The sequence below is a fragment of the Marmota flaviventris genome, chromosome 1, assembly GCF_047511675.1.
Source record: "Marmota flaviventris isolate mMarFla1 chromosome 1, mMarFla1.hap1, whole genome shotgun sequence".
Lineage (NCBI taxonomy): Eukaryota > Metazoa > Chordata > Mammalia > Rodentia > Sciuridae > Marmota > Marmota flaviventris.
Window position 1 is genome coordinate 105,165,086 of NC_092498.1, and position 20,874 is coordinate 105,185,959.

Genomic DNA, 20,874 nt, shown 5'->3' on the forward strand with positions numbered 1-20,874 from the left:
ATCTTGACCTCACCTAGAAGAGCAAGGGTCTATTATTTAAAAAATGAGTCTTGTAAATTAACTTTTTGGTCAGTAAAATACAGCAAACTTATTATGAAAACAGGAAATTTGCAATTCCATCCACTTGTTTTGAAATAAATGAGTTATTTCTTTAAAAAAATCAAGCTCACACTACATATAAATTGCCAGTTAAAACCAACAAAGAGATTTTTAAAGTAACATGACTTTCACATACTACACATGTGCATGGTGTACACCCACCCACCCAGATAGATGCCCTTCTTGTGTCCTTACCGCTATCTGGTAGGCATCTGAACACCTTAGCTCACCACAACCTCACATGTACTTACTTCAGAGAGCTGGAACAGGGTTTTGACTTCTCTGAACCTCATTCTTCTCATCTCATGAAGATGAAATGGGCCTGGAGGCAGAGCTCTGTGGAAAGCAGAGCCGAAGGATTAGAGGAAAAGGGAAAGGTGACAGAAGAGCTTTAAGAAGGGGAACATAGAGCAACGCCAACAACTGTTCCTATGTAAAAATGGAAGAAAGCAAAAATCACTGTCAGTTACTAAAGATGTGATGGATGGTAGAGGGGAATGAGTACTATGCTCCCCTACACTGGCCTTGCTTAGGCTCCATGAGACATCTTCAAAACTGGTTTGGGGGCTGTGTCTCAGTGGTAGTGCACTTGCTTGGCATGTGTGAGGCATTGGGTTTGATTCTCAACACCACATATAAATAAATAAAATAAAGGTCTATCAACAACTAAAAAAAATCTTTTTTAAAAATGGTCTGAATCATACATTAAAAGGGAGTAGAGAGCCCGGGTGAATTCACCAATGAATTCTGACCAACATTTAAGGAAGAAATACCAGTTCTCTAGAATTGCTTCCAGACTATAATCCCGGAACCCAGGAGGCTGAGGCAAATTAGAGGCCAATCCCAGTGATTTTGCAAGACCTTAAACAAATTAGCAAGATCCTGTCTCAAAATAACAAGTAAAATGGGTTGAGGATGTAGTTCAGTGGTACATTGTCACTGGGTTCAATCCTCAGTACTGGGAAAAAAAAACAAACCACAGTCTCCCGGGTATAATACATAGTCTGTCCCTCCCTTCCTCCTTTCTCTGCCACCCCTAAAGAACATATTTAGTTATTTGAACGTTATGAAAAGCACAAGCACAATACAACCTTGGATTTTTAAAAACCTATCTCAATACATACCATTTTAAATAAGACAAACCGTGATATAACTCCACCACACTCTAAACAGACAGGCGGGGGGGTGGGGGTCACAGAGGATACTTCTGGGTTAGATGCCCACCCCTACATTCTCAGGGCAGCTTTGTCCTACAGAGACCTCAGCATGCTGGCTTCCTTAGGACTCTGGTGGACCTGCATGTTCTTTAGTAAGAATTGACTAATGAAAAGCTTCAGACCTTCTTGCAATATTCCTAGCTTTGGATTTAGACCAGTTTTTTTTTAAAGAACATCTACAAAAACCTAAAGCTAACAACATACTTAATGGTGTGAAACTGAAGCTTTCCTGGTAAGATCAGGAATAGGGCAAGAATGTCCCATTTGACCATTTAATATCATACTGGAAGTCCTAATAAGACAGGGAAGTAAAAGTTAAATAGATTGGTAAGTGCTATGGTCTGAACATTTTTTCCCCCTCCAAATTCATATATTGAAGCCTAACCTCTATTGTGATGGTACTAGGAGGTTGAGGGGCTTTGGGAGGGGATTAGGTTATGAGGGAAAAGCCCTCATGAATGGGATTAATGTTTTTATAAAAGACCCCTTGTGCTTTCCACTATGTGTGAGGACACAGTGAGAGGATGCCATCTATGAAAGAGGGCTCTCACCAGACGCCAAATCTACCTATCCTTTAGTCTTGGGCTTTCTGAATTCCAGACTGTGAGAAATAGATTATGGTAGTTTATAAATAATACAGTTATGATATATTGTTAAAGCAGCCAGAGTGGATTGGGATAGACAAGAAGAATCTATGCAGAAAATCTAAAAGATAAGACAAAATACAAACAAACCAACAAAACCCTGAAACAAAACTCTTGGAACTAGTACCAATTATGGTAAAGTTGCAGAATACAAGGTTAACATATAAAAGTCACTTTCCTATATATACCAATAATGAACAAGTAGAATTTGAAATTTAACCACAATAATGTTTATAATATATGATAAAAATGAAACACTTAAAACTTAACAAAATATGTACAGGATCATATAAGGGAAACTACACAACTCTGAAAGAAATCAACTTTGCAAGAAATCAGAGAAGAACTAAATAAATGGAGAGGTATTAAACATTCACAGATAGGAAGACTGAACATATATTTAAGCCTTCTTAACTTGATCTACAGATTCTACACAATCTCAGTAAAAATCCCAGCAAGTAATTTTGTGCAAATTGATAAATGGTTAAGAAGAGGCAAGAGATTCTGAATGGGCAACACAATATTGAAGGAGAAGGTCAAGCCAGAGGACTGGCACCACACATTTAAAAGCTATAGTAATCATGACAATGTGTTATTGGAAAAAGAACAATCAATCAATGGATCAAGTTGGAGAGTCCAGAAATGGACCATGCAAACATAATCAACTGATTTTTGACAGAGGAGAAAAGGCAACCAATGGAGAAATAACACTTTTTCAACAAATGGTACTGGAATAATCAACATCTACTTGTAAAAAGAAAAAAAATCTAGACAAAAAATTACAGTGTTCACAAAAATTTATTTAAAAAGTATAATAGTCCTAAATGTAAAACACAAACCTACACAACTCCTGAAAAATAGCAGAAGAAAATCCAGGTGACATTGGTGATGACATTTAAGATACAACACCAAAGGTATGACCCATGAAAGAAGGAATTAATAAGTTGGGCTTCAATAAAATTAAAAACTTCTGCTTTATCAAAAACATGGTGTGATGGTTAATCTGAATTTCAACTTGAATAGATTAAGAAATGCAAAGTTTATGAGGCTTCTAAGTGTCTCAGTGAGGGTGTTCCTAGGAATGATTGGATGTGGGATGTTGAATTAAAGGAGAGACCTACCCTAAGTGTAGGCAGCACCACCCAATAGGTTGGAACCTTAGATGGAACAAAAAATTGAAAGAACAAGGAAGTCACTGCTGTCACAAGCTCTATTCTTCTTCGGCATGTTCTTGCTTGCTGCTGAATCACCTGAAGACATCAGACTCCAGCTCCTTCACTCTTCCAAAGCTGACTCTGCCCAGTGACTCTCTAGGAAGTTTCCAGGCCCTTGGTCCTAGTCTGGGGCCACAGCATTGATTCCTTTGTTCTGAAGCTTCTTAGACTGAGCAGCTACTGGTTCCTCCAGCTCCCCAGCCTGCAGACAGCCATTGAGGGACTATCCACTTCTGCTTGTGTAAGCCAATCTAACAAATCCCCTTTTTATAATCAGATAGATAAATAGATAGATAGATAGATAGATAGACTCTGTTGGTTCTGTTCCGCTAAAGAACCCTAATACATACTGTTGAGAGAGTGAAAAGAAAGACCATGAAGTAGGAAAAAGTATTTGCGAAAGAAATATCTGAAAAGGACTGTTATTCAGATTATATGAAGAACTCTTAAAATTCAACAGAAGAACACTAATAATCCAATATAAAAATGAGTCGAATACTTTAACAGACACCTTACTAAAGATAGACAGTTGGAAAATAAACATCTGAAAAGATCTTCCATATCAGGGAAATGCAAATTAAAATAACAATCAGATACAATCAGATACCACTACATAACCTATTAGACTGGCTAAAATCAAGACCACTGATGACACAAAACACTGGTGAGGATGTAGAGCAACAGGAACTCATTGCTGATGGGAATGCAAATGTTACAGCCACTTTGGAAGACACTTCAGGGGTTTATTGTAAAACTGAGCATACTCATCATATAATCCAACAATTGAATTCCTTGGCGTTTACCCAAAGGAGTTTAAAATCTATGTCTATAAAACCTGCATACAGATGGTTAGAGCAGACTTATCCATAATTAGCAATACTTGAAAGCAACAAAGATGTCCTGAAGTAGGTGAATGGATAAAGTAAAAAGAAGTGAAAGAAGCCAATCTGAAAAGACTACATTCTGTGTGACTCCAACTATATAGCATCCTAGAAAAGGGAAAACTATAGAGGCAATAAAAAGATCAGCAATGGCCGGGAATAAAGGGAGGAGAATGAATAAGGAGGATTCTTAACTGTGGTGAAACTATTTTGTACCAGACTGCAATGTGGATACATGTCATAAATTTAATCAAATCTGTGGAATGTACACTACCAAGATTGAACTAAGAACTTTGAGGGATAATGATGTGTAGTCTCATCAGTTATAACAATTTACCACTCTGGTTCAGGAAGTTAACAGTAAGATAGATTGTGTATATTTGGGACTGGGGAGTATATGTGAACTATTTGTACTTTCTGTTTAACTATTCAGGCCTGTCAAGGTTATTTAGGATAACCTTTACTAAAAGTCAACTGATTGTGGATTAATCACATCACATCTCCCAAAGACCTTCGGAGAAAGATCTAGATTTGTGCTTGACTGAAAAACTACAAACTAGAATAAGTGGCCTGGCCAACCTGACACACAAACTGACTGTCACAAATAGTAAGTGATCCATTAAACAAATATTTGGGGGTTTTGTTTCTATCTTTTCACTTTTTGAATTTAGAAAATAACACATACAAAATAGCACATATCGAATAGCATCTAACTCATAAATGTTCAAATCAACAAATATTTATACATTAAACTCTCCTGTAATTGCAGTTAAGGTCCAAAAATGGAATAGTGCAGCCCCCAGGAGCCCTCCCATCCCTATACTCCTTATTGACAATCCACCCGTCCTGACCCTGACCCCAGCAATCACTCTTGATTTTCAGAAACTCACCTCCTGCTCTTCTTTATAGTTAGACTCTTTATTATGTCAACATACTTTCTTTTCACTTTAAAAAAAATTGTAGTATGAGTTCATGTCTTTCTTGTTTCACCAACATTACATGTTATTACACATATTGACTACATAGTCATTTCTTTTTTTTGGTACCGGGGATTGAACTCAGGGGCACTCAACCACTGAGCCATATTCCCAGCCCTATTTTGTATTTTATTTAGAGATAGGGTCTCACTGAGTTGCTTAGTACCTTGCTTTTGCTGAGGCTGGCTTTGAACTAGCCATCCTCCTGCTTCAGACTCTGGAGCCGCTGGTATTACCGGCCTGTGCCACCGTACCCAGCTCATTTAGTTTTGTTATTTATACAATGTACATTATTATATTAGATGAATGAATCCTATTTCTTTATCATCTGTTGTTTTTAGCTATTGGTTCTCATCAAAAAAAGCTTAAATCTTAGGATTGGAATTGTTAGGTCATGAGATATAGATATTGTTAATTTTACTAGATAATGTTTATTTTCCAAAGTGGCATAGCATTTTATCTTCCTACTGGCAATATAAGAGAGTTGGTCCTCACCTTGGCCAAAACTCAGTTTTTTTGTACTTTGATGTTTGCCAACCTCCTTTTCCTAACGTTGAAAAAAAAATGAAATCAAATAGAAAAATGGCATTAGCCTTAAACATACTTAATATCATTTAAGGATCGATAAACATATTATGCTCAGTATCATTAGCCATTCAGGGAAATCTAAATCAAAATCATTAACACAATGATCTATGCCTATTCACACACCAGAAAGGCTAAAATTAAAGACCCAACAAAACTGACAATGCTTAGTGATGAGGGGTTGTGAAACTCTTGGAATATTCCAGAACTACTGGAAGCCCAATGCTGCCCAAGCTGAAGCCTACTGCTTTGTAAAATATATAATGCCCTCAGGCCAATGTGCTTTGGAAAAGAAGAAGTGAAAGCCCCAACATGTTCTGAACACCTACCTAGTCTTGCTTCATGCTACCTCCATTATTCATTTTATTCATGGAATGTGCACTGCTGTCTAAAGAGTCAGGCATGTTATGATGATCTAATTGAACCTCTTTTGGGTGGTTATTTATCTATCTTACTTAAAATATATTCACACGTATTTATTTATTAACATCATTTGAGGCACTAGATAGATATACAGTAGTAATTAAAACAAAGTCTCTACCCTCATGAAGTTTGTATAGCCTAAGAGATAGATATATACATAAATAATGTAAATTATTTGTGATAAATTGGTGGTCAGTATCAAAATGGTATACTTTCATTTAGACAAGGTGTCGTAGATACGTTTTTTTCCTATTCCTCCCCAATGAGTATGACTGTAAACCTTGGAAATATAGGCTTGCGTGGTTTTGGTCATATATACAATATTGGTCCTATTAGATTATATCACCTGGTGATGTTGGAGCCATATTATTTTGTGTAAGTACCCACAATGATATTCACACAACAAAATCGTCTAATGACGCACTTCTCAGAACATATCCTTGTGGTTAGGCAATGAGGGACCATAACTCAAGAAACAACCAAATAGAATCTGAAAGATAGTAAGAAGGTGATGAGCTGATGGGTGGGACCCCCAGACTGAAGGCAAAACACCATGGTGAGACATCTCAGTTCTCCCATTCACTAGGAGAAGAAAAACAAGACCCTGAGGTTTCTGATCCCCAAACCAGCAACAGAAGGCAGCCTAGGCAGGCAGTACCACCAATACTACAGGAAAAACTCCACAGAAAATATCAGGTGAGCAGAGTAAGAGGGTTGATAAGGAGTTCCAACCGCAAATGGCCAAAGGATGTAGTCTCCTTTTCTCTCTAGCCTGAGGCCCTTCCTCCCCATGGAGAGCTGCTGAGGCAGACAGTATGCAGCCCATGAAGAGGAAAGAACACAGAAGTAAGACACACACTGCAAATATAACATTAATCACTAACATTGATAATTAAACACAGATGGTACATATATGCTGACCAAAAAACTAGATTGGCACAGTGAATAAAAAAAAAAAGATGAGAAAAACAAAAATTAAAAAAACCCGATAACCCAAATATATGCAATTTATCAGAAACTAATTTTAAATTTAATATGAGAATGAAATACATCCAAATCTCTAGGATGTAGCCAAAGCAGTGCTGAAAGGGGGGTTGATAGGACTAAAATGCTTACAGTAAAAACTAGGAAAGTTTTAAGATTTCTATTTGAGAAACTGTTCAAAAATAGAAAAATTAACCCAGAGCAAGCAGAAGAAAGCAAAGATCAGAATCAATAAAATAGAAAATAGGAAAATAATAGAGAAAATCAAAGAAACAAAAGCTTGTCTTCAAAAAAATTCAAAATTAGCAAGTTTCTAGAAAGACTAAGAAGATACACATCACCCTCAGAGGTATACAAAAGTACATACAAGAGGAAGTGAGGGGAAGGGGAAAAATAATACAAGGGGGACAAACGAATGTCAGTAAAGGGGGCAGAGAGAGAAGAGGGGAGGGGAGGGGAGGGGAGGGGAGGGGAGGGGGGATAGTAGAGGATAGGAAAGACAGCAGAATACAACAGACACTAGTATGGCAATATGTAAATCAATGGATGTGTAACTGATGTGATTCTGCAATCTGTATATGGGGTAAAAATGGGAGCTCATAACCCACTTGAATCAAATTGTGAAATATGATATATCAAGAACTATGTAATGTTTTGAACAGCCAACAATAAAAAAAAAAAAAAAAAAGAAATCCAACTATCTCAGAAGAAAAAAAAAAAAAAAAAAAAAAAGAATGAAATGGAGGATATCATGATAGACCCTGCAACTATTCAAGTGGAATAAGGACATATTAGGAATTACTTAACCTTCATAAATTTAATGATAAGAAATAGACCAATTTCTCAAACTCACAAACCACCCAAACTCAACAAAGTTGAAGTAGGCAGTTTGAACAGTTCTGTAACAATTAAAGAAACTGAATTTACAATCAGAAAGCTCTTTAAAGAGCAATCTCCAGGCCCAGATGGTTTCAGTGGAGATGTCTAATAAATGTTGAAAGAATTAACACACTCTTGTACACTCTCTTTCAGAGATTAAGAGAGAATGTTTCCCAACTCATTTTCAACTCATTTTATGAAGCCGGTATTATTTATTCTGCAACCTGTCTGGGCTCACTGATTCTAGACGCTCAATTATTCTAAGACAAAGACAGAATGCATTGAGAAAATGACTGACTAAGATTTCCCATTAATTCAGATATAAAAAAAAACCACCTCTTTAACAAATTCAAACAAAATCTCAAAACATTTAAAAACAATTATATACAATTATAAATATATTCTACAATATATTATTATATTGTATTATATGATTACATAATATGAATTGTGTAGTATTCCAAGTGGAATTTATTGCAAGTCTGGTTTAACATTAAAAAGTTAATCAATGTAATTCACCATATAATCATCCTAAAGAAGAAAAATTATGTTTCTGTGAAATGACACAGAGAACTTGGCAAAACTTAACACATATTTATGACTTTTTAAAAAAATTGCAGCAAATTAGAAATAGAGGGAGACTACCTTAACTTGATGAAGAATATCTTAAAAAAAAACATAGTTAACATTGTTTTTAATGGCAAAAAACTGAGTGCTATATTTCTCCAATGATCAAGATCAAGGCAAAGATTACCACTCTCACCAGTCTTATTTAGCATAGATAGTACTGGAAGGCCAAGGTAGTACAAACAAGACAAGAAAACAGAAAGTTCATGGATGGGAAAGGAAGAAAGAAAACTCTCTTTGCAAATTACAAGATTACCTATGTAGGAAATCCCAAAGGATCTACAAAAAACCTGCCTAAAATAAGTGAGTCCAGCAAGGTTGCAGAAAAAAAGACCTGAACTATGAAACTTGAAACCATGAGCCCCCAAATAAACTTTTCCTCCTCTAATTATTCTTGTTAAGTCTTGTAATCATGGCAGCAACAAAGCTAAAACAGAGGTAATGGAACTGTTAAGAGGTGGGGTCTTGCAGAAGTCTTCTGGTTATTGGGGGTGTGCCCTCAAAAGAGATTATGACTGCCTATCAGAGCATGCTAATTTAGGCATACACACAGAACATTTATAGGATCTGTATGCTATAAATTACCAAATGCTGATCAAAGAAGTTTTAAAAAAAGACCTATATAAATGGAGAAACATATTGTGTTCATGTAGTAGAAGGCTCAATAGTAAAAATGTAGTTTCTATTATTAAGGAAGAAACCTATGCATGGTACTTTGTAAAGACTGTACTGTCTCCTATAGGGAAACTTTATTCAGGGATAATGCAATTAGTATACCAACTACTGCAATGGGATTTTACAGCAGGAAGAGAGATTGGGTTCAACTCCAAATACAAGAACAAGTGGGAATTTATAGGCAAGGAGAACACTGGGAGTTAGTGAATGGAAATGATAAGAGGAAATGTCAGGGCTCGGGGAATTCTGGCTTAGCCAGAATAAAGTTCTAGCTGAAGACAGGCCAAGGTGATGAGCTATCTAGTCTGGGGGATGAAGAATTTGATCAGGTATCCAAAAAAGGAGGATTTTTTTCCCCAAATTACTAGTCCATTTTGTGTGTCTATAACAAAATACCCAAAGCTGAGCAGTATAAATAAAAAAGATTTATTTAGCTAATGTTCTGTTTTAAGAGAATGATACTTGCATCTGATTTTTTTTTTTTTTAACTTTGGTGAAGGCCTCATGGTGGATGGCATCACAATGTGGAAAAGAGCAATGATGAAATGAAAAACAAGAGAGAGAAAGAGCCAAGACAGCTAAACTTACTTTATAGCAACCTGTTCTTGGGAAAAGCAAGTTCTGTGGACCAGTATTAATCCCTTCCAAGGGCAGTGCCATCAGGATCTGATTATCACCCACTAGGCTCCACCTCTAAAAGTTCAACCATCTCAACATCACTACACAGGGGACCGAGTTCCCCAAACCTGAATATTTGGTGTACAGACTCAAGCCATTTTGAAACAACAGCACCAACTTAGCAGGCTTCTTGCTATAAGTGGATTGCATGGGCAAAGACTCTGAACTAAGGAGAGGTGAGAACCCAGTCAGAAAGAGGACTCAGAGCAGTCAAAGTCTGGTTAAAAGAGAGAGCTTGGACACAACTCAAATCAATCTATAGATTTAATGCAACCCCTATGAATAAGTCCACTATGGTTTTGTACAAATAGATAAGTTTATTCCAAAATTTATATGGAGCCATGCACAGTGGGACACACCTTTAATTTCAGTTACTCAAGGCGCTGAGGCAGAAGGATTGCAAATTCAAGCAAGACAACTTAGCAAGTTAGCAAGACTCTGTCTCAAAATAAAAATAAAAAATAGTAAGGGATGGAGTTCAGTGGTAAAAGTGCTATAGCTCTTGCCTAACATCCCAAAGCTTTGGGTTCAATTCCCAGTACTGCAAAAGTAAGTGAATAAATGATTAAACACCAAATAGATAAAATGTATATGTATGTATGTATATATATATATATATATATATATATATATATATATATATATAGAGAGAGAGAGAGAGAGAGAGAGAGAGAGAGAAGTTCAGCTCTTGTAAGAGCTAGAACAATCTTAATAAAGAAGAATAAAATGAGAAAATCACTCTATCCAATATTTTTGAGTATTGACACAGGGTTAATAATCAGAAGTATAATTTTGAGAAAGCAGAGATAGTCACATTGATGAATAGAACAGAATGGAAAACTCAGAAAATACACACACACAAATATGCTTAACTAAATCCTAAGTTTCCAAAGCAATGAAATAAAAAGTAGCCTTTTCAACAAATACAGCTGGACCGCCATACTCACAGCAAACAAACAAAAAGGAATGTTCACCCAACCATCACACCTAAAAATAAACCATGAACTTAACTATAAAGCATAACATTATTAACTTTTAAAGATTTTAGAAAAACACATAAGATGAAATTCCTAAGGTCTAGAGCTTTGGGAACAAAAAGATGACCCATAAGAGAGAAAAATAGATAAATTAACCTCATCAGAATTTTAAAAAGAAAATTTACTTGGTGAAAATTTTCATGAAGAAGCTAAAAGGCCGCAGACTGAGAGAAGATATTTGCAAGTATATATCCAAAAAGGAACTCTCAAGTCTCAACCAGAGTAATAAAAACAACATCAAACCCTGTCTCAAGGCGGCAAAATTGTGACATATGCAGTCGAGGGGAGAAATAAAGAATGTCCACGCGCTTCTGCCCCTTTCAATGCTTTTATTCACTCAAATTACTCAACACAATTTCACTCTGTAGGTTCTGAATCAAGAAAATGACAATCCTTAATGCTAGGCACTGCAATAGACATAATCAATTCACAGCAAACAGTTGTGATAGTAGAAGCAAATGTGACTCCATTTTGTTTTGTGTCTCCATTCTGTAAAACAACCATGCCAAGTAGAAGGGTCATGACTGGGGCAAGATGCTCTTTTCCTTTTGCTATAGAAACCTTTAAGAACACAGAACTATCTAATGGGGCCTTGTTTCTGTCACTAGGGTAACAGGGCTCTGTTTCTGTAACTGGGGTGATTGGGCTAACTGTGATTGGTTAGGCTTCTCACCACTTGACTGCCCTCTCCCGCTTCTGTAACCTGGCTTGCTTGCATTGGCTAGACCCCAGAACATCCCTTTTGTGGTTTTCAGGTTTATAAGGAGCGTCCTTGTAATTGTTCGGGGCTGATCAGGGGAACAGCTTTATGTTATGGTCAGTCACCACCAGTGTGCTTCAATACAGGCTTGATTTGATTACACATGAGGGGTCTGGAAGTCAGTTTATGAAACCCCTGGATGAAGCTTTAACTATAATATCTGGGGGCTTGTCCGGGATCCATTTCTTCCCTACCCTCACGCCAAATTTGCCTCCAAAGACGGGCCTTTGAACCTGGGCCCCAGAGTAGAGGGGAGTTCCTGAGAGGCATTCCTCAGCCTCACTCCCAGGGTGACTCCAATCTGTCCTAGGACACTCTGAAAAGCCTCCTGCCGGCCTGTTAGATCAACTCCTCTGGGGAAAAGGTCAGATTGGATGCAATTGTTTACACCTTTCCCAGGACAGGACTAGACATTGTCACTGTCTCCCTGGAGGCCTCCCAGTGGGGCCTCACCTGTGCCTGGGGGCAGGTCGGAGTCATCATCTCTCGGCCCCACTGGAAGCCTCTCTGCCTGGCCTCATCTGTTTCTGGGGGCAGAAAGAGATGTGGTCTCTGCCCCATTAGAGGTTAGAGGTCTCCCTGTGTGACTTCAGCGATTGCTGCTGATTGTTGCTTGTCCTGTATCTGTTCCGCTATTTGTCATTTCTCCAGCATCTGCCTTGCTATTTGTCATTTGTCCAGTGCGTTTGTCTTGCGTTTATCTGTGTGTTGTGTGTGGGTCCTTTTCTTGTTCTCATAACCGCTCTTCTTTCATCAGGACTCCTTCGCTGCACCGACATCATGGGATAGGGAAGCCCTACAGAGATCTCTCCCTGTACCTCTTTAACTTGTTTTCTTAACAATTTTCAGGACTTTGTCTATTGGTTTGTTTTTCTTTGTTCCCTTTGTGTTCTGTGTTAATTTCTACCTCAGTTTGTTTCTAATTGGAAAAAATGATTAAAATGGTTTTAACTGTGCTCACTAAAGCTTGCATTAAAATGTAAAGTGCTGCCAACAGAACTAAAAGAATTATCAAAAGTAAAAGCTAAAGGTAAAAAAAACAAAACAAAACAAAACAAAAAAACATTCTGGAGATTACCTTCATTTAGGAACTGGGCCATTCCTATAGAGGACAGATTAAAACTAAAATGTTTTATAAAATTATTATTCCTGAATTATATAACAAAAAGAATAATTTTGTCTAGGAAATTTGGCTTTTGTCTCTCAGTATTTGCAAGCATGAATAACTCCCAACTATTAAAAAAAAAAGGTCTAAAGATTTTTCAATCTCAGGCTAAAATTTGGTGGCCGCTATCCAAGAAACCAGAAAAACCAGTTTAAAATGGGAACCCAACCTGGGGGACTCTCCCAAGGAGACCAATGGAGCTGTGTCTTTGGGAAGTTTCTTCAGGAAAAAAACAATAAAACCACTTCATTTGTCTATGTTCCCTTAACTCTTTTCAGCTTTGATGAACAGGACCACCTCAGGAAAAAGCACTGAAAAACTTTTAAAATTCTATATTTGTTAAATTCATAATTTTGATCCAATATGCCTAGATTAATATGTTTTCCTGATTACACTCTGCTTCATTCTAAGGCCAATTTACAAGGGTTAACTCTTAATCTAACAGGTTTTAAAAAATAAGCTACAAGGCTTTCATTTGTCTGTTTGCTTTGTGTGGGTGCACCGTTGTACTATCCGTCTACATGTATTGCCGTGTCTACATACATTTGGTACAAAAAAAATTGACATATGAGCTCATAAATCAAAATTTTAAAAAATGGATCCAAATAACTTTTGTTAATATGATTTAAAAGGTTCAATTTAAATTTGGAAAGTAAATACAAGTATAAATGTCTTTAAAGTTACTAATGCACAGTTTGATTAGACAGCTATAATGTCTATAAAGTGTCTAATATCCATTGTCTCTAGGATTTTTCTTCAACAGGAAAAAAATTACTAATGCTATTCAATACACTTTTCCGATAACTTGTTTTTCAAGAAAATATGTAAATTAGATCTAAATGTATGAAATTAATCATAGATGTGTTTGTTAGAGACATCTAATTGGTTTACAAAGTTAAAATGCTAACTGTTATATATAATATCAAGTACTTTTAACTCCTTAAATTCCATAAGGTAAAATACTTAAACAATGTTGGTGTTTTCACATAATTTGGTAAATTAAAGAGAAATTTAATTTTATTTTGTGTTATTATAAAAACAAGGTTACTATAAATTAAAAGTCCCAACAGGTATAATTCTACATACAAGGAGTCAAGAGGTTTCAACTGCATTTCAATTAAAGTACTGTAAATAACAAAGGATTTCATCTTATTAAAATGGATTAATTTATCTAAATTCAAAAATTTATAAGGGATATTTCAAAGTATAAACAGAAAAAAGAATCAACAGATTAAAAATTATTAAAAGTTTCTAAAAATAAAAGTATATTTAGTAAAAAACTGTTTCCAGGTTAAAAAAGCCTTTATGTGGTAAAATATAATACATCTAAGTAAGCAACAAAAGGGTCTAATTAAGTAATATAAAGGTCTATAAATAAAAGATAAATATTAAAAGGTTTATATGTAATTAAGTTGGTTATATATGTAACACAAATAGTTAAAACTATCCAAGGTTGTTCCCTACAGACAAAAATTAATGTACTGATATATTTATATGTTAAAATGACAAAAACTTCTAAAAATATTAATTACATTGTGTCTGTTAGGTTTTATTCCCTAGAGCAACTAATCTTGGAAAAATTAAGGTTTGTACATCTGTGGTTAAAGAGCAACTGTTATTTTAAAGTATTGTCCTACATTACAGAGTCTAGATTTTTCTTTAAAAGCTAACCTTAGTTAATATAAAACACTAACAAAAGTGTAGTAGATTACTCTTCTTTACAGATTAAATGTGTTCATACATTTAAGGTATACAAGTCTTTAAGGTAAAAGGTTTAAAGGAACATTTTATCAAGCTGGTGTTCTCCAAACTAAAGTTGTCTGTAATGATAATTTTAAACTTATAAGGAAAATGGATTTTATTGGGGATTTATTTATATTACTTGATATTTTGTAACCAAACCTTATGTTATCTTTTACATTGGGATATAAAAATTTAAAGATATTTTAAAAAGTAATAATCTATTTAAAGGTTAATATCATAAAACATTTTTGTCACTTTTCCACACAAAAGAAAAGTTAAGACCTCTCACATTTCAGATGTATGTCATGTTTGTTAGCTAACATTCATACAGACTCAGGAAACAATATATGTAAACTTTATAAAATGATATCTAAAAAGAGAAATAAAGATCAGCTTCAGAACTAAAACACTTTACCTAAGATTTGTAAAGAGCCCTGCCTTACCTGAGATAAGGCTCTGCCTCCCACCTTACAGCATGTCAGATGACTTCAAAGTAGTCCAGATTTCAATTAATTTAAAGTTATATTCAAATATTGATTTTATTGGAAAGATTACTGTGATCTCAAATAGGAAATATAATGTATACCTCAGCCAAAATTCAAAATTATATACAAGCTAAATATGTTTTTACTGTTGTTAGTTTCACTTTGTATTTTCATTATAACTGAAAGGAAAGTGACCATGACACTAGGAGTGACCAAGAGATCTTTATTGTGAGTGTCTGATTAACAGGGAAGGGGGAGAAGAGAGAGAGAGAGAGAGAGAGAGAGAGAGAGAGAGAGAAAGAGAGAGAGAGAGAGAGAAGGGGGAGGAAAGTACAAGAGAGAGAGAGAGAAGGGGAAAGCAAAGCGCAAGAGAGCAGGAAGGAGAGAAGAGAGTGAGAGAGCAAAAGCAAGAGAAGAAAGAGAGAGCAAGGGAGGAGCCCGGCAGAAGAGAGTTTTTATAGCCAAAATCTAATGGGCTCTCTAGGTCTGCAAACTGCCTTGTTAGCATACAGTGATTGTATCATATAGTAGTTGCTAAGGGTATCATCTTCTGCCTTCAGGCAAACCTGGCAGGGGTCAGATGTGGGTTTCCCTTGCACCTGAGGGGTGGAAGTCCAGTGTTCAACCTTGAGTGGGGTTGAATGTGCAGACTTCAGGCAAACAAGCGAAGCTGACATTTGTTCAGCCTGCTCGGCAACTAACAATAACTGATGCCTGTTAATGTTTTACAGAACTAATACTTCATGAACACACAACCTAAATTAATTTGAGATATTAAGCCATCATCTGTAGATAGATAATAATTAAAAGAGATTGAATTAAGTGTAAAGGAGCTAAAGTTACGGCTCAGCAGTACAGTGTTTGCCTTGCATGTGTGAGGTACTGAGTTCAATCCTCAGTATTACATAAATTAATAAATGAAATAATGATATTGTGTTATGTACAACTTAAAAATCAATTATTAACTGTAAAGTTATAAGCATTAAAGTTAAAGCCCAGTAAGACCGATAAACTGACTTGCTAGATTTAAGGCCAAACTTAAACATTAAGATTAAAATAAAGGGGCCAAGAAAACCAGTATTTGGTTTTTGCCCTCTGAGTCAGCCTGAACCCAGGAAAAGGGGAAGAGCTTTACAACTCTGGGCCACAAAACCTCCCGATAAGGGAGATTAATGAGACCACTGGAGAACAGAAAGCCAATGAGTGTGCATGCTGCAAAAAAGGACGGTCATTAAAAAGGGGAAGGCCACATGGGAAGCCACATGGTCAGCAAGACCTTGACCCATCCTAATGCAGATGACACTAACAGAGCTGAAAGACTGCTCACAAGTTCCCCAAGAGTGTCCTCCAAGGAAACTCAGCTGACTCTTACCAAGAGACAGGAACAAGGTCAGTTTGACCAGCTTGGTCTTAAACACCTAGCAAAAACAGTTAAAACCAAAGCACAGCCATTCCTGGGCATTTAAAAAGAAACAACAGTTATTTTAATGTAACTTAAGATGTAAACTTGTATTAGCACCCCCCCCCCCCAAAATAAGTAAGACTGGAGACAACAAAAGAGAGATTCTTAGGCAAAAATGCCTGATAACTATCAATAAAAACTATCAAAGCAGTTTTTATTGACAACTATCAATAAAAACTGCCAGAAGTTTTTAGTCAGTTTAAGGCCTACAGATCTTCCTAACCGCCTACACAGGTAGACTTAATCAGTGTTTGCTAGTATAATTATCTAGCCCTAAGTAACAAAGAAATCTCTACTGAATGTAGAGGTCATGCCAAAAAAGATATTTTACAAAAATCAGATGACTTTAACTAACTTAACTAAATGTTGTGTCTACATTCCTGATAATTCTGACAATGTTAAAGATTTATATTCCCTAAAAAAGGGCCTTATTAGGCTTTGTTAGGTCTTGTTATGGGGACAATTTCTCAGGTCTTCTGCCTCCTGGTAATCAATTATTAATTTCTGTCATTTTCATGATATTCATGGGCAGGTTTTTCAGATGCTACAACTGCTATTTTGTATTAGTCTTATTTCAGTACTCATGTCTTTTTGTTTCTCTCATAGAAGTGCCCGCCCCTAGGTGAATTTATAACCTGTTCTTCCTGAACCAGATTTTTACCATGAACTCTTTGACCCAGTTTCTAAAAAGGGACTCCAAACTGCTTGCCCACTGCACATTGTCCCCTTTCAGCTGGAAGTAGCAAGAACGTCATTGTCCTTTTTCCTTACAGCAGTAGGAGGTCCCTGACGTTAGAGGAAAAATTATGGTCAGTATAGATGTTCGCCAATATGTCTAGCTCAGGAAGATGTACCTGGGGAACTACTCCCAAGATCACCCTGGGTGATCTCCCAGAAAGAGACACTTGCTTCCACAACCCAACTTATAAGTGGGACAACTCCCTGTTCGCCAAAAAGTGTGCTTCCTGGGTCCTACTTCGAACTCCTTGCCTAAATCTCCAAACTGTCAATAACTCTAAACTATGTAACCTACTATTTTGATGGAGTAAAGGGACTTATTAAAAGGCCAGGGCCCACTGATTCATCAACATAGACTGGCTGCCCCCATTTTAGTTCCCCTTCTTGCTGGTTTGGGAATAGCTAGATCTACTGCTTTAGGAACTGCAGCTCTTATCACAGCCTCTAAAATTTTTAAGTCCCTCAGCCATCAAATAGATATAGATTTAGGAAAGCTAAAAAGGTCCATCTCCAAACTAGAGGTTTCTCTAGGCTCTCTGACAGAAATAGTATTACAAAACAGATGGGATCTAGATTGTCTCTTTCTAAAACAAGGAGTATTTTGTATGGCCCTAGGAGAAACTTCTTGTTTCTCTACAAAACATTCTGGGATAATAAAGGACAGTTGGCACTAGTGAGAAACAGGTTAAAGAAAAGAGAAAAATCAAAATATAAGAAGCTTCAGGTAATTAGTTCCAAAAGCTATTCTCATGGTCCCCTTAGTTGACTACCATCATCCCAGCCATAGTTGGGTCCGTAGTCCTTTTCCTGATTGGGATTACCGTAGGAACCTGCCTCTTAAAAACCCTCCTAAACCATATACACAAGAATGTAAGTGAGGTCCGACTTATGGTCTTGAGAGCCCAGTATGGTCCCTTAGACACAGAAGGATGGAAAAGAAACTGAGACCTAATGATATGCAAGATTGACATCAAACCTACTAAAACCAGTGGGGAATATGATAGTAAAAGCAAATGTGACTCCATTCTGTAAAAAAACCATGCCAAGTAGAAGGATCATGACTGGGGCAAGATGTTCTTTTCCTTTTGCTATAGAAATCTTTAAGAACACGGAACTACCTAATGGGGCATTGTTTCTGTAACTGGGGTAACGGGGCTCTGTTTCTGTAACTGGGGTGATTGGAATAACTGTGATTGGTTAGGCTTCCCACCGCTTGACTACACTGTCCCGCTTCTGTAATCTGGCTTGCTTTCATTGGCTAGACCCCGAACATCCCTTTTGTGGTTTTCAGGCTTATAAGGAGCACCCTTGCAATTGTTCCTCAGGGGAACAGCTTTATGTTCTGGTCAGTCGCCACTGCTGTGCTTTAATAAAGACTTGATTTGATTATATGTGAGTGGTCTGGAAGTCAGTTTATGAAACCCCAGGATGAAGCTTTAACTATAACACAATTCCAGATTAATTAATTCACAGCAAACAATTCTAGGCTAATCCTAAGCACTGCAAACACACTTAATCATGATAGGCTAATAACAGACATTCCCTCTGCATGCTAAGTTCAAAAGTCTTAAGCCTTAGGCTTTAAGTCCAGCAGATGCACACCCACTTAGACCACGGTGATCAGGTCTGGAACCAAGGCAGGCTTTTCCTGGCGTGGAGTGGACGACCGGTTGAGAAGGGGGTTGTGGGGAAAAGTTGCAGCTCTCACCAAGGTCCAGACAAGGCGGTAGAGTTTGAGAGCGGTGAGGATCATGCAGAGGCTCAGGAACGATCACAAGTGATCGGATGTCAGATTCTCATCAGGCTCTCCAGCTTGAGTGCATCCTTGTTTTCGGCTGGCTGAATCCCTCCCTGTTTATTTACTCTATCATTTATACTAAATTTTGGTGTTTTTTTTTTTTTTTTTTTGATCCCCCTTTCAATCCTTATCAGTTACCCCCGGATTTCTCAGTGGCATCATTTACCCTGGGGTCAGAAACATCTGGTCTGATGGTCTCCACCCTGATCTTTTCACCTTTCCCTCTTATCAGGTGAGGACAGCCTGCCAGGGGCTTCACTCTTTTTGCCAGGGAGAGAGAAAGTAATTTGTTTGAGGCCATACCAGAGGGATCTGTGGATGTGCCTGGTGAAATTGCAGGTTTTTAAAAATGGAGTTGCTTAGGCTCAGGCCTAAGGCCATCTTATTTAACAAACCCCCTATCAATTCAATTAGAAAATGGGAAAAGAAGAACAAGCATTTTTCGAAAGAGGATACAAAGATGTCAACACCCACATCAAAAGATGTTAACATCATTAGCCATTGAAGAAGAACAAAGTAAAAACCACAGTGAGACATCACTGCACACCAACAGGAATGGTTAAAATAAAAAATTGCCTTCAGGAATGGAAAATATTACATACACTCTGGAAAACAGTTTGGCACCTTCTCATAAAACTAAACAAGCAATTACCATAAACCCAGCAGTGGCACTCTAGGCATTTACTCAAGAGAAATAAAAAGTTATAAGAAATAAAAGCTGAGGCAAGAGGATGGTGAGTTCAAAGCCAGCCTCAGCAATGATGAGGTGCTAGGCAACTCAGTGAGACCCTGTCTCTAAATAAAATACAAAATAGGGCTGGGGATGTGACTCAGTGGTTGAGTGCCCCTGAGTTCAATCCCAGGTACACTTCCTGGCAAAAAAATCAAACTGGGGTAGTGAGGGTAGGGTAACCAGTGTACTGGGAACAAGGAAGACTCCCTTTGGATCCAAATGGAGAAGGAGGAGATGGCCTCTGTAGAGGAAGCCCACATGGAGAGTCCTTGAGCAGGGGCTTGGTCATTCAGAAGAAGGAAACAGAAGCAAGAGGGTGGTTGGAGGGTGCCTGAAAGAATCTATGTGTGACATTCTCTCACAGGTTGCCTGGCTATTTCTCCACCAAGTACTTTTCCTAAGCTGGTTTCCAGCACTTCCAGAACATGATCAGCAAATTCTTTAGTTTATGTCAACACACCCTTGAGGATTATCTGTGACAACACAGTATTAAGAGTTAAATAATCTGAATTATCTTTTTAAAAAATAACCATAAAGCCAGGCACCATGGTCCATGCCTATAATACCAGCAACTTGGGAAGCTAAGACAGGAGGATCACAAGTTTGAGGCCAGCCTCAGCAATTTAGTGAGGACTTAAGTAACTTAGAGAGATTCTGTCTTGAAATAAAAAAATAAAAAGGGCTGAGAACATAGCTCAGTGGTAAAGCACCCATGGTGCTTCCCAAACCAAACAATATAACAAAACAAAACCCTAGCCATAAAGGAGGCATCTCAAGGTACTAAATAGTTGTATATAATGAGTGAGTTAACAGGAAGCTGATGTGTGACAAGATCTGTCCTATTATAACACACTTTTGTATTGCATCTGACCCTCTGCTATCCTGGAAGAGCAGCACTATTCCCTTTTCATAGACTGGGTGGCTCAGCTTCATTAATTTAAGTCATCAAAATGCAACCTGACCAAGGACACCAATGTCATCTCACGTGAGGGAAAGGCCTCCAATCTGAAATGAACTCTCATCACTTGTGGGTGGAATTTGTGGAGAATGTCAGGCTGAGATAATAGTGT

The 20,874-nt window shown here is 37.2% G+C and overlaps 1 protein-coding gene across 4 annotated transcripts in view; it reads right to left on the reverse strand.

The window, feature by feature from the left end:
• Positions 1 to 20,347, reverse strand: part of Sun3 (Sad1 and UNC84 domain containing 3) — an 86,389-nt gene extending 66,042 nt beyond the window's left edge. Inside the window, exons 1-2 of one of the 4 annotated variants that reach the window (XR_003583208.3) lie at positions 18,880 to 20,313; positions 351 to 435 (exon numbers count right to left, since the gene is read on the reverse strand). Coding sequence is in view for 2 of the 4 variants with exons in the window: in XM_027938384.2 (XP_027794185.1) it covers positions 351 to 401 (51 nt within the window). In the remaining 2 variants the exon portion in view is untranslated. Of the gene's footprint in view, positions 1 to 350; positions 436 to 18,879 lie in introns of all 4 variants that reach the window. The other 3 variants (XR_003583207.3, XM_027938384.2, XM_027938381.2) reach the window with 3 other exon arrangements.
• Positions 20,348 to 20,874: the final 527 nt, after the last annotated feature.